Genomic DNA, 12343 nt, shown 5'->3' on the forward strand with positions numbered 1-12343 from the left:
TTAAAAAGATGAGAGAGGCCTGTAATTTTCATCATAGGTACACGTCAACTATGACAGACAAATTGAGATATTTTTTTCCAGAAAATCACATTGTAGGATTTTTAATGAATTTATTTTCAAATTATGGTGGAAAATAAGTATTTGGTCACCTACAAACAAGCAAGATTTCTGGCTCTCACAGACCTGTAACTTATTCTTTAAGAGGCTCCTCTGTCCTCCACTCGTTACCTGTATTAATGGCACCTGTTTGAACTTGTTATCAGTATAAAAGAGACCTGTCCACAACCTCAAACAGTCACACTCCAAACTCCACTATGGCCAAGACCAAAGAGCTGTCAAAGGACACCAGAAACAAAATTGTAGACCTGTACCAGGCTGGGAAGACTGAATCTGCAATAGGTAAGCAGCTTGGTTTGAAGAAATCAACTGTGGGAGTAATTATTAGGAAATGGAAGACATACAAGACCACTGATAATCTCCCTCGATCTGGGGCTCCACGCAAGATCTCACCCCGTGGGGTCAAAATGATCACAAGAACGGTGAGCAAAAATCCCAGAACCACACGGGGGGACCTAGTGAATGACCTGCAGAGAGCTGAGACCAAAGTAACAAAGCCTACCATCAGTAACACACTACGCCACCAGGGACTCAAATCCTGCAGTGCCAGACGTGTCCCCCTGCTTAAGCCAGTACATGTCCAGGCCCGTCTGAAGTTTGCTAGAGTGCATTTGGATGATCCAGAAGAGGATTGGGAGAATGTCATATGGTCAGATTAAACCAAAATAGAACTTTTTGGTAAAAACTCAACTCGTCGTGTTTGGAGGACAAAGAATGCTGAGTTGCATCCAAAGAACACCATACCTACTGTGAAGCATGGGGGTGGAAACATCATGCTTTGGGGCTGTTTTTCTGCAAAGGGACCAGGACGACTGATCCGTGTAAAGGAAAGAATGAATGGGGCCATGTATCGTGAGATTTTGAGTGAAAACCTCCTTCCATCAGCAAGGGCATTGAAGATGAAACGTGGCTGGGTCTTTCAGCATGACAATGATCCCAAACACACCGCCCGGGCAACGAAGGAGTGGCTTCGTAAGAAGCATTTCAAGGTCCTGGAGTGGCCTAGCCAGTCTCCAGATCTCAACCCCATAGAAAATATTTGGAGGGAGTTGAAAGTCTGTGTTGCCCATCGACAGCCCCAAAACATCACTGCTCTAGAGGAGATCTGCATGGAGGAATGGGCCAAAATACCAGCAACAGTGTGTGAAAACCTTGTGAAGACTTACAGAAAACGTTTGACCTGTGTCATTGCCAACAAAGGGTATATAACAATGTATTGAGAAACTTTTGTTATTGACCAAATACTTATTTTCCACCATAATTTGCAAATAAATTCATTAAAAATCCTACAATGTGATTTTCTGGATTCTTTTTTCTCATTTTGTCTGTCATAGTTGAACTATGATGAAAATTACAGGCCTCTCTCATCTTTTTAAGTGGGAGAACTTGCACAATTGGTGGCTGACTAAATACTTTTTCCCCCCACTGTAGATAAGATCTTGCTACCATGGAAGGGTAAATACCTGTCAATTTGTGGAAAAATCCCCCTGATGAACTCTTTAGTATTATCCCAGTTTACCTATTTGCTTATGGTCTTGCCTACGCCTAACGAACAGTTGTTTAAATTATATGAGAACAAATTTATTTGGAACGGCAAGCCAGACAAAATTAAACGGGCCTATTTATTTACATTTACATTTTTTTTTTTACATTTTAGTCATTTAGCAGACGCTCTTATCCAGAGCGACTTACAGTTAGTGAGTGCATACATTTTTCATACTGGCCCCCCGTGGGAATCGAACCCACAACCCTGGCGTTGCAAGCGCCATGCTCTACCAACTGAGCTACAGGAGGTCTATTTATTATTAATATAATGAATATGAATTCGGAGGACAGAAATGATTAAATATTAAAGCATTAGACCTATCACTAAAAGCTTCAGTCATACAAAAGTTATACTTAAATCCGAACTGGTTCTCTAGCAAATTAGTAAGATTGTCTCATCCAATGTTCAAGAATGGCCTTTTTCCCTTTATTCAGATTACAACCACTCACTTTCAGTTATTTGAAAAGGAAATAATCTCCCAAATATCACTATTTCTAAAACAAGCCATAGAAAGTTGGTTGCAATTTCAATTTAATCCTCCAGAAACAACAGAACAAATAATGCAACAAATATTGTGGTTAAACTCAAATATACTAATTGACAAAAAAACTTATTTTTTCAAAACTTAGAATCTTTCAATTTAAATTATTATATAAAATTCTTGCTACCAATATAATGTTATTTATATGGGGGATACAATCTTCCCAGCTCTGCAGATTTTGCTGCGAAGAGACAGAATCATTAGATCATTTGTTTTGGTACTGTCCATTTGTAGCTTGTTTTTGGACACAGGTCCAGGAATGGCTAAAGGATTGCAATATTTACCTGGAGCTAACCTTGCAGATAGCATTACTGGGTGATCTGAAAAGTCATAGTCAATCGATCAATAATATAATAATACTTTTAGCAAAAATGTTTATTTTCAATTCGCAATCTGTAGAAGCAATGAGAATAGAAAGGTTCAGAACTTTTGTAAGACATCACAGTACAGTTGAAATATATATGGCAAATAGAAATCCTATATGGATGGTGTTAAGAGATAGATGGGAGGTGTTGAATGGAATTGAAGGATGGGACTAATAACAACTAACAACAACTAATAACAACAAGATAACTAATAATGTAAGCATACTGTGTCCATAATAAGTATATAGGTTGTAGGTTGGGAGCTTTTGTGAAAGAGCACAGTTAGAAAGATATGGCATATATAAGCAAACCGGATGGACATCATGAAAATGATCGGAGAGGTTGAGAGTAGAAGAAGTTCAGGCAAAAAACAAACAAAATGTAAATATTGTAAAATTGACTGAGTCCATAAAATGTAGATAGTAAGTATAAGCTTCACTAGTTTACTCCAAGTAGGGAAAGGGTGGCAGGGTTGGAAAGTAATAAAGGGGAATATATTTTTTTTATAGGATATGTATGTACAGTGGGGAAAAAAAGTATTTAGTCAGCGACCAATTGTGCAAGTTCTGCCACTTAAAAAGATGAGAGAGGCCTGTAATTTTCATCATAGGTACACGTCAACTATGACAGACAAAATGAGGAAAAAAAATCCAGGAAATCACATTGTAGGATTTTTAATGAATTTATTTGCAAATTATGGTGGAAAATAAGTATTTGGTCAATAACAAAAGTTTCTCAATACTTTGTTATATACCCTTTGTTGGCAATGACACAGGTCAAACGTTTTCTGTAAGTCTTCACAAGGTTTTCACATACTGTTGCTGGTATTTTGGCCCATTCCTCCATGCAGATCTCCTCTAGAGCAGTGATGTTTTGGGGCTGTCGCTGGGCAACACGGACGTTCAACTCCCTCCAAAGATTTTCTATGGGGTGGAGATCTGGAGACTGGCTAGGCCACTCCAGGACCTTGAAATGCTTCTTACGAAGCCACTCCTTCGTTGCCCGGACGGTGTGTTTGGGATCATGGTCATGCTGAAAGACCCAGCCACGTTTCATCTTCAATGCCCTTGCTGATGGAAGGAGGTTTTCACTCAAAATCTCACGATACATGGCCCCATTCATTCTTTCCTTTACACGGATCAGTCGTCCTGGTCCCTTTGCAGAAAAACATCGCCAAAGCATGATGTTTCCACCCCCATGCTTCACAGTAGGTATGGTGTTCTTTGGATGCAACTCAGCATTCTTTGTCCTCCAAACACGACGAGTTCAGTTTTTACCAAAAAGTAATATTTTGGTTTCATCTGACCATATGACATTCTCCCAATCCTCTTCTGGATCATCCAAATGCACTCTAGCAAACTTCAGATGGGCCTGGACATGTACTGGCTTAAGCAGGGGGACACGTCTTGCACTGCAGGATTTGAGTCCCTGGCGGCGTAGTGTGTTACTGATGGTAGGCTTTGTTACTTTGGTCCCAGCTCTCTGCAGGTCATTCACTAGGTCCCCCGTGTGGTTCTGGGATTTTTGCTCACCGTTCTTGTGATCATTTTGACCCCACGGGGTGAGATCTTGCATGGAGCCCCAGATCGAGGGAGATTATCAGTGGTCTTGTATGTCTTCCATTTCCTAATAATTGCTCCCACAGTTGATTTCTTCAAACCAAGCTGCTTACCTATTGCAGATTCAGTCTTCCCAGCCTGGTGCAGGTCTACAATTTTGTTTCTGGTGTCCTTTGACAGCTCTTTGTTCTTGGCCATAGTGGAGTTTGGAGTGTGACTGTTTGAGGTTGTGGACAGGTGTCTTTTATACTGATAACAAGTTCAAACAGGTGCCATTAATACAGGTAACGAGTGGAGGACAGAGGAGCCTCTTAAAGAAGAAGTTACAGGTCTGTGAGAGCCAGAAATCTTGCTTGTTTGTAGGTGACCAAATACTTATTTTCCACCATAATTTGCAAATAAATTCATTAAAAATCCTACAATGTGATTTTCTGGATTTTTTCTTCTCAATTTGTCTGTCATAGTTGACGTGTACCTATGATGACAATTATAGGCCTCTCTCATCTTTTTAAGTGGGAGAACTTGCACAATTGGTGGCTGACTAAATACTTTTTTTCCCCACTGTATGTATGTATGTGTGTGTATGTGTATATATATATGTATGTGTGTATGTATGTATGTATGTATGTATGCATGTATGCATGTATGTATGTATGTATGTATGTATGTATGTATGTATGTATGTATGTATGTATGTATGTATGTATGTATGTATGTATGTATGTATGTATGTATGTATGTATGTATGTATGTATGTATGTATGTATGTATGTATGTATGTAAACATGTGGGATTGTCACGCCCTGGCTCTGGGGACTATGTTATGTTGAGCCAGGGTATGTAAGTCTATGTTTGTATATCTATGTGGGCCTGAGTGACTCCCAATCAGAGGCAACGAGTGTCAGATGGTTGTCTCTGATTGGGAGCCATATTTAACTATCGGTCTTTTCACTTTGTGTTGTGGTTTCTTGTTCCGTTAAGGTTTGTTCGTGTTGTAACCTTAGACGTCACGCATCGTTGGTTATTGTTTTGATCGTGTGATCAGTTAATAAATATATATTATGTTCACCTTCAACGCTGCGCATTGGTCCTCTCTCGTAGACGATCGTGACGGAAGAAACCACCAGAACTGGACCAAGCAGCCTAGTGAGGAGCAGAGTAGGTGGACTTGGCAACAGTGGAGGCAGAGCTTCGACTGGGTCAAGCCGAATGAGGAGCTGAATGACGGAGATTGGAAGCAGAGGAGCGAGAGGTGGGCGAGAATTATCGAGGCCTGGCCCACGGGAAGAGAGAACTCCCAGAATTTTTTTAGGGGGGCTCACGACGTCGGACCAGCAGGAGGCCGCGATAGAGCGGCCCAGTGGGTTGCCAGAGGAGGCCGCCAGGTTACGGGGGCCACTGGTCGAAGAGGGGATGGAGGATGTAGAGGCACGGCGAGAGGTACTGGCGTGTGTTGCCAGTCCGGTCCGGCCCGTTCCAGATCCCGGTGTAGGGCCAGTGGTGTGTGTCCCCAGTACGGTCCGGTCTATTCCTGCTCCCGCACCAAGTCAGGGGTGCGCATCGTCAGCCCGGTTCGGCCCGTTCCTACTCCACGCACCAAGCCTACGGTGTGTGTCGACAGCCCAGCCCGGCCCGTTCCTGCTCTCCGCACCAAGTCTGTGGTGCGCGTCGCCAGCCCAGTCCGGCCCATCCAAGCTCCCCGCACCAAGCCAGTGGTGTGCGTCGTCAGTCCGGCACGGCCCGTGCCTGCTCTCCGCACCAAGTCTGTGGTGCGTTTCGTCAGCCCTGTCCGGCCCGTTCCTGCTCTCCGCACCAAGTCTGTGGTGCGCGTCGCCAGCCCAGTCCGGCCCATCCAAGCTCCCCGCACCAAGTCAGGGGTGCGCTCGTCAGCCCGGTCCGGCCCGTTCCTGCTCCCCGCACCAAGTCAGTGGTGTGCCGTCAGCCCAGTCCGGCCTGTCCCTGCTCCACGCACCAAGCCTACGGTGTGCGTCGTCAGCCTGGTAAGGCCCGTTCCTCCTCCACGCACCAAGCCAGGGGTGCGCGTCGTCAGTCCAGCACAACCCGTGCCTGGGTCAGGTCCGAGCCGGATCCGCCGCCGAGGCGGAGTGCCCACCCGGTCCCTCCCCTGTTGTGGTTGTTTGGCGCGGTCGGAGTCCGCGCCTTTGGGGGGGGGTACTGTCACGCCCTGGCTCTGGGGACTATGTTATGTTGAGCCAGGGTATGTAAGTCTATGTTTGTATATCTATGTGGGCCTGAGTGACTCCCAATCAGAGGCAACGAGTGTCAGCTGGTTGTCTCTGATTGGGAGCCATATTTAACTATCGGTCTTTTCACTTTGTGTTGTGGTTTCTTGTTCCGTTAAGGTTTGTTCGTGTTGTAACCTTAGACGTCACGCATCGTTGGTTATTGTTTTGATCGTGTGATCAGTTAATAAATATATATTATGTTCACCTTCAACGCTGCGCATTGGTCCTCTCTCGTAGACGAGCGTGACAGGGATTGGAAGTGATGCAGACAATTACATTGATGGAAGTTACAATCTATCTGCAATATTAAGTTGATCTACCCCCCAAAAAAAAAAAAAAAAGAAGAAGAAGAAGAAACCAAGGCTTTTACGGTTGCAGAAGTCAACAAATGATAGCGCCTGGGGGGTAGGAGTGATACTGGGGGCTACAGGGCCTGGGTTAACCTCTACATCACCGGAGGAACAGAGGAGGAATAGAATAAGGATACGGCTAAAGGCTTTAAGAGCTGGTCTTCTAGTGCGTTGGGTACAGAGAATAAAAGGGGCCGATTTACGGGCGTTGTAGAATAGATTCAGGGCATTATGTACAGACAAGGATATGGAAGGATATGAGTACAGTGGAGGTTCACCTAAGCATTGGGTAACTATGAAAGAGAGAGCATCACTGGAGGTACCGATTGAGCCGGTCTCCGTGTGTATGTGGGGTGGGACAAAGGAGCTCTCTGAGGCTGGTTGAGCGGGACTGGGGGCTCTACAGTGAAATTGTATAATAAGAACTAACCCAAACAGCAATAGGCTAGGCATATTGACATGGGAGAGAGGCATAACGCAATCACAGGTGTTATTCGAGAGGGCTAAGACAACAACTGGTAATGGCGACGAAAATTTGGGCTGAGGCTAAACAGATAAACAGGATGGGGTACCGTGTAAAGGAACAGTCCAGCAGGCATTAGCTGTGTAGCTGAGCGATCATAAGGTCCAGTGAACAGCAATAGGGAGCAGTTCATAGGCTGCTACAGCACAGGCAAGCAGGAGGCACGGCTGTTGATTGCGCATGCTAGCGGGCCGGGGCTAGCGGATGGATCTTCTTAGTTGTCGCAACGGGAAGCCTGTTGAAACCATATCAGATGATTACATCGGCAGACCAGTCGTGATGGATCGGCGGGCTCCGTGTCGACACTAGGAGGTCCCGTCCTGCTGACAGAGAGGTAGATAGCCGGGAGATGGGCCTGGCTCGAGGCTAGCTCAAGGCTAACTGGTACGTCGGGACAGTGGTGATTAGCCAACAACAGCCATTCTGTTGCAGCTAGCTAGTTGCGATGGTCCGGTGTTAAGGTCCAGTGATTCCGGCAGAAAATCCGATATGCTCTGGGTCGATAGCATGCTGTGGCCGATAATTGTTCAGGCTAGAGCTGGCTGGTAGGTAGTGCACGCCACGGACAGTGGTGAAGACCGATAACGGTGGCTAATAGCAAGTAGCTAGTTAGCTCGCTAGTTTCAGCCGTAGGTTCTTGATAAAAATAAAGAAATAATAGAATCCGTTCCACATTGGGTGAGGCGGGTTGCAGGAAAGTATATTTAGTTAAAGGGTGGAAAGTGAGAGAGAGATATAGTGGGGAGAACAAGTATTTGATATACTGCCGATTTTGCAGGTTTTCCTACTTACAAAGCATGTAGAGGTCTGTCATTTTTATCATAGGTACACTTCAACTGTGAGAGACGGAATCTAAAACAAAAATCCAGAAAATCACATTGTATGATTTTTAAGTAATTAATTAGCATTTTATTGCATGACATAAGTATTTGATACATCAGAAAAGCAGAACTTCATATTTGGTACAGAAACCTTTGTTTGCAATTACAGAGATCATACGTTTCCTGTAGGTCTTGACCAGGTTTGCACACACTGCAGCAGGGATTTTGGCCCACTCCTCCATACAGACCTTCTCCAGATCCTTCAGGTTTCGGGGCTGTCGCTGGGCAATACGGACTTTCAGCTCCCTCCAAAGATTTTCTATTGGGTTCAGGTCTGGAGACTGGCTAGGCCACTCCAGGACCTTGAGATGCTTCTTACGGAGCCACTCCATAGTTGCCCTGGCTGTGTGTTTTGGGTCGTTGTCATGCTGGAAGACCCAGCCACGACCCATCTTCAATGCTCTTACTGAGGGAAGGAGGTTGTTGGCCAAGATCTCGCGATACATGGCCCCATCCATCCTTCCCTCAATACGGTGCAGTCGTCCTGTCCCCTTTGCAGAAAAGCATCCCCAAAGAATGATGTTTCCACCTCCATGCTTCACGGTTGGGATGGATTTCTTGGGGTTGTACTCATCCTTCTTCTTCCTCCAAACACGGCGAGTGGAGTTTAGACCAAAAAGCTATATTGTTGTCTCATCAGACCACATTACTTTCTCCCATTCCTCCTCTGGATCATCCAGATGGTCATTGGCAAACTTCAGACGGGCCTGGACATGCGCTGGCTTGAGCAGGGGGACCTTGCGTGCGCAGCAGGATTTTAATCCATGACGGCGTAGTGTGTTACTAATGGTTTTCTTTGAGACTGTGGTCCCAGCTCTCTTCAGGTCATTGACCAGGTCCTTCCGTGTAGTTCTGGGCTGATCCCTCACCTTCCTCATGATCATTGATGCCCCACGAGGTGAGATCTTGCATGGAGCCCCAGACCGAGGGTGATTGACCGTCATCTTGAACTTCTTCCATTTTCTAATAATTGCGCCAACAGTTGTTGCCTTCTCACCAAGCTGCTTGCCTATTGTCCTGTAGCCCATCCCAGCCTTGTGCAGGTCTACAATTTTATCCCTGATGTCCTTACACAGCTCTCTGGTCTTGGCCATTGTGGAGAGGTTGGAGTCTGTTTGATTGAGTGTGTGGACAGGTGTCTTTTATACAGGTAACGAGTTCAAACAGGTGCAGTTAATACAGGTAATGAGTGGAGAACAGGAGGGCTTCTTAAAGAAAAAACTAACAGGTCTGTGAGAGCCGGAATTCTTACTGGTTGGTAGGTGATCAAATACTTATGTCATGCAATAAAATGCAAATTAATTATTTAAAAATCATACAATGTGATTTTCTGGATTTTTGTTTTAGATTCCGTCTCTCACAGTTTAAGTGTACCTATGATAAAAATGACAGACCTCTACATGCTTTGTAAGTAGGAAAACCTGCAAAACCGGCAGTGTATCAAATACTTGTTCTCCCCACTGTATATATACGAAAAAAAATACAAAAAACAAAAAAACAGTTTATTTATACGAGGACACAACAGAATACACAACCGCACTGCTACTCCATCTTGGCGGGAACTGGAACACGCTATCATACACGTCGATCCAGAGCATCCCAAACATGCTCAATGGGTGACATGTCTGCTGAGTATGCAGGCCATGGAAGAACTGGGACATTTTCAGCTTCCAGGAATTGTGTACAAATCCTTGCGACATGGGGCTGTGCATTATCATGCTGAATCATGAGGTGATAACGGCGGATGAATGGCACGACAATGGGCCACCAGGATCTCGTCACGGTATCTCTGTGCATTCAAATTGCCATCAATAAAAGGCAATTATGTTCATTGTCCTTAGTTTATTTCTGCCCATACCATAACCCCACCGCCACCATGGGGCACTCCGCTTGCCCACACGACACAAAACACACCATCTGACATCTGCCCGGTACAATTGAAACTGGGATTCATCTGTGAAGAGCACACTTCTCCAGTGTGCCAGTGGCCACTGAAGGTGAGCATTTGCCCACTGAAGTCGGTTACGATACTGAACTGCCGTCAGGTCAAGACCCTGGTGAGGACGACGAGCACTTTTAGAGTGGCCTTTTATAAGGTGCACCTGTGTAATGATTATGCCATTTAATCAACTTCTTGATATGCCACACCTGTCAGGTGGATGGATTATCTTGACAAAGGAGAAATGTTCACTAACAGGGATGTAAACAAATTTGTGCACAACATTTGAGTGAAATAAGCTCTTTGTGCATATGGAACATTTCTGGAATATTTTCTTTCAGCTCATGAAACATGGGATCAACACTTTACATGTTGCGTTTATATTTTAGTTCAATGTAGGTTCACATGGAAATCTGATAAGTTGTATATCCTTTCTGTTTTCTACAGGGTGAAGATGGGAAGGATGGGGCTCCTGGGTTGTCAGTGAAGGTTGGTTGCATCTTTTTTACACTACCTTCTATAATATCATTAGTGGACATTGATGGTTGTGTCTTCCTTATACTGTGTAATTTTATCCTGTCTTCACCTTTGTTCTGTCTCTTTTCAGGGTGAGCCTGGTGCTCCTGGCCCTGAGGGACTCCAAGGACTAGCTGGACTTCCTGGCGCCAGGGTCAGTATTGAACCAGAAAGTACAGCATGCCTCATGTGCTGTAACCATTAACTTAAGTCTTAGCTAAACCCAGGGGTGAAAGTAAATTTAATTGATGTGTCCACTGCTGTCCGAGTGTGTCTTGGTTCCGGCCAGTCATATCTGCCTAGCCAAAATTGTAATGTTCACGTTGAACCACACTGCAAATTTGTCATGCGGCTGACAGGCAGTTATGATACATCTTGGTTTAATAGCCTACAGTTTTTTTGCCATCTTTGTTTTTATAATTATGAAAGGCTCATGTTTTACCAGTACAATGTACCCCCACTATTTCCGTACAGGCATACTTTCACCTACTAACTGTCTACTATAAAGGTGTATCACTATGGTTTTTGTGCTTGTCTCTCCCCAGGGATTGAAAGGAGACAAAGGCGATCCAGGACCAAAGGTATGTTAGTGTTAGACAACAGAACGATTCCAAACTAACCCTGATGTGAGATGTTCTTCTACCCTCGTCTACTGTTCATCATATAGTATGTGTGGTTGTATCAAAGCCTGTTACAACATTATAGACCATTGGTTGTATTATTCAAAATGGCTTGTATTCATGTCATGTTAAGTTCATGGGGGAAATGTGTCCTAACTGTCCTGTGTGCTGTGTCTTCCAGGGAGAGTGTGGTCCTGATGGACACAATGTACCTGGTCCTCCTGGTCCTCCTGGCCCTCCAGGACCCATCATCAATCTGCAGGATGTAGGTCCACCCCTCACAACTCCCATCCTCTGTCTGAGTGCTGTTTCACAAATAACACACACATATTGACCAGGAATATAACTGTTGTGTTTTATTAAGGGGTTATTACCTTCATGAGTATTCATAACCAAATGGGAGTGCACACATATATTACATGAAGTATCTTGAGATGTCTGTTGCAATTGAATTCATCGCCATCCACTTGGTTTTCAAATATTCATAGTTTATACAGTATGTAAAGTGTATAGCTTGTATAGATACAGTAGATTTACTATTGTAATCAGGTGTGTCATAAATTTATCCTCAGCTCCTCCTGAACAACACAGAGGGCATGTTTAACATCACTGAGATCCGTGGGTCCCCTGGCCCAATGGTGAGAAGCACAATGTTCAGTTTATATGTATTTCTGAAACTAGTCGGTTATATTTGAATGGAAATGTCCATTCTGCCCTACATTAAATGGTCTGGACGCTGAACCATGGGACATATCAATATGCCTCAGGGCAATTTGCATTTATTGCTATGTCATGCATGAGCAATGACATTAATGATTAATTCATTCTGGTCACATCTGTCATGTGTGAAGCCAGAATGGCCTGTTTTCAATTCCTCAATGCCTATTTATTAGAAGTAGGTTCAGCTAAGGGTCAGCCTAACCATCTAATCAACCATTAATGCAACCATAATACATACTTGATCCAGAATACATATAGTTAGGTTATATAATGCATATACTTAGCCTACTTACATAATGTATGTATACGGTCACACTCAACCATGATTATATCAGGTCTAAAGCTTATTGATACATTACAGCCTTGAAATGTGTGTATTTTGTGAGATGCTTGCTAATACATGCTGCATAGAAACTGCAT

The 12343-nt window shown here is 44.1% G+C and overlaps 1 protein-coding gene across 4 annotated transcripts in view; it reads left to right on the forward strand.

Annotated features, from left to right (window-relative positions):
- The window catches only part of LOC121580967 (collagen alpha-1(XVIII) chain-like), an 88256-nt gene that overhangs the window by 66172 nt on the left and 9741 nt on the right, over positions 1-12343 (forward strand). For all 4 annotated transcript variants that reach the window (XM_045224808.1, XM_045224806.1, XM_045224807.1 and 1 more), the window contains 5 exons: positions 10515-10556; positions 10675-10737; positions 11129-11164; positions 11385-11468; positions 11776-11841. In XM_045224808.1, coding sequence (XP_045080743.1) covers positions 10515-10556; positions 10675-10737; positions 11129-11164; positions 11385-11468; positions 11776-11841 — 291 coding nt within the window. The remainder of the gene's footprint in view (positions 1-10514; positions 10557-10674; positions 10738-11128; positions 11165-11384; positions 11469-11775; positions 11842-12343) is intronic.

This window comes from Coregonus clupeaformis, chromosome 14 (assembly GCF_020615455.1).
Source record: "Coregonus clupeaformis isolate EN_2021a chromosome 14, ASM2061545v1, whole genome shotgun sequence".
Taxonomy (NCBI): Eukaryota; Metazoa; Chordata; class Actinopteri; order Salmoniformes; family Salmonidae; genus Coregonus; species Coregonus clupeaformis.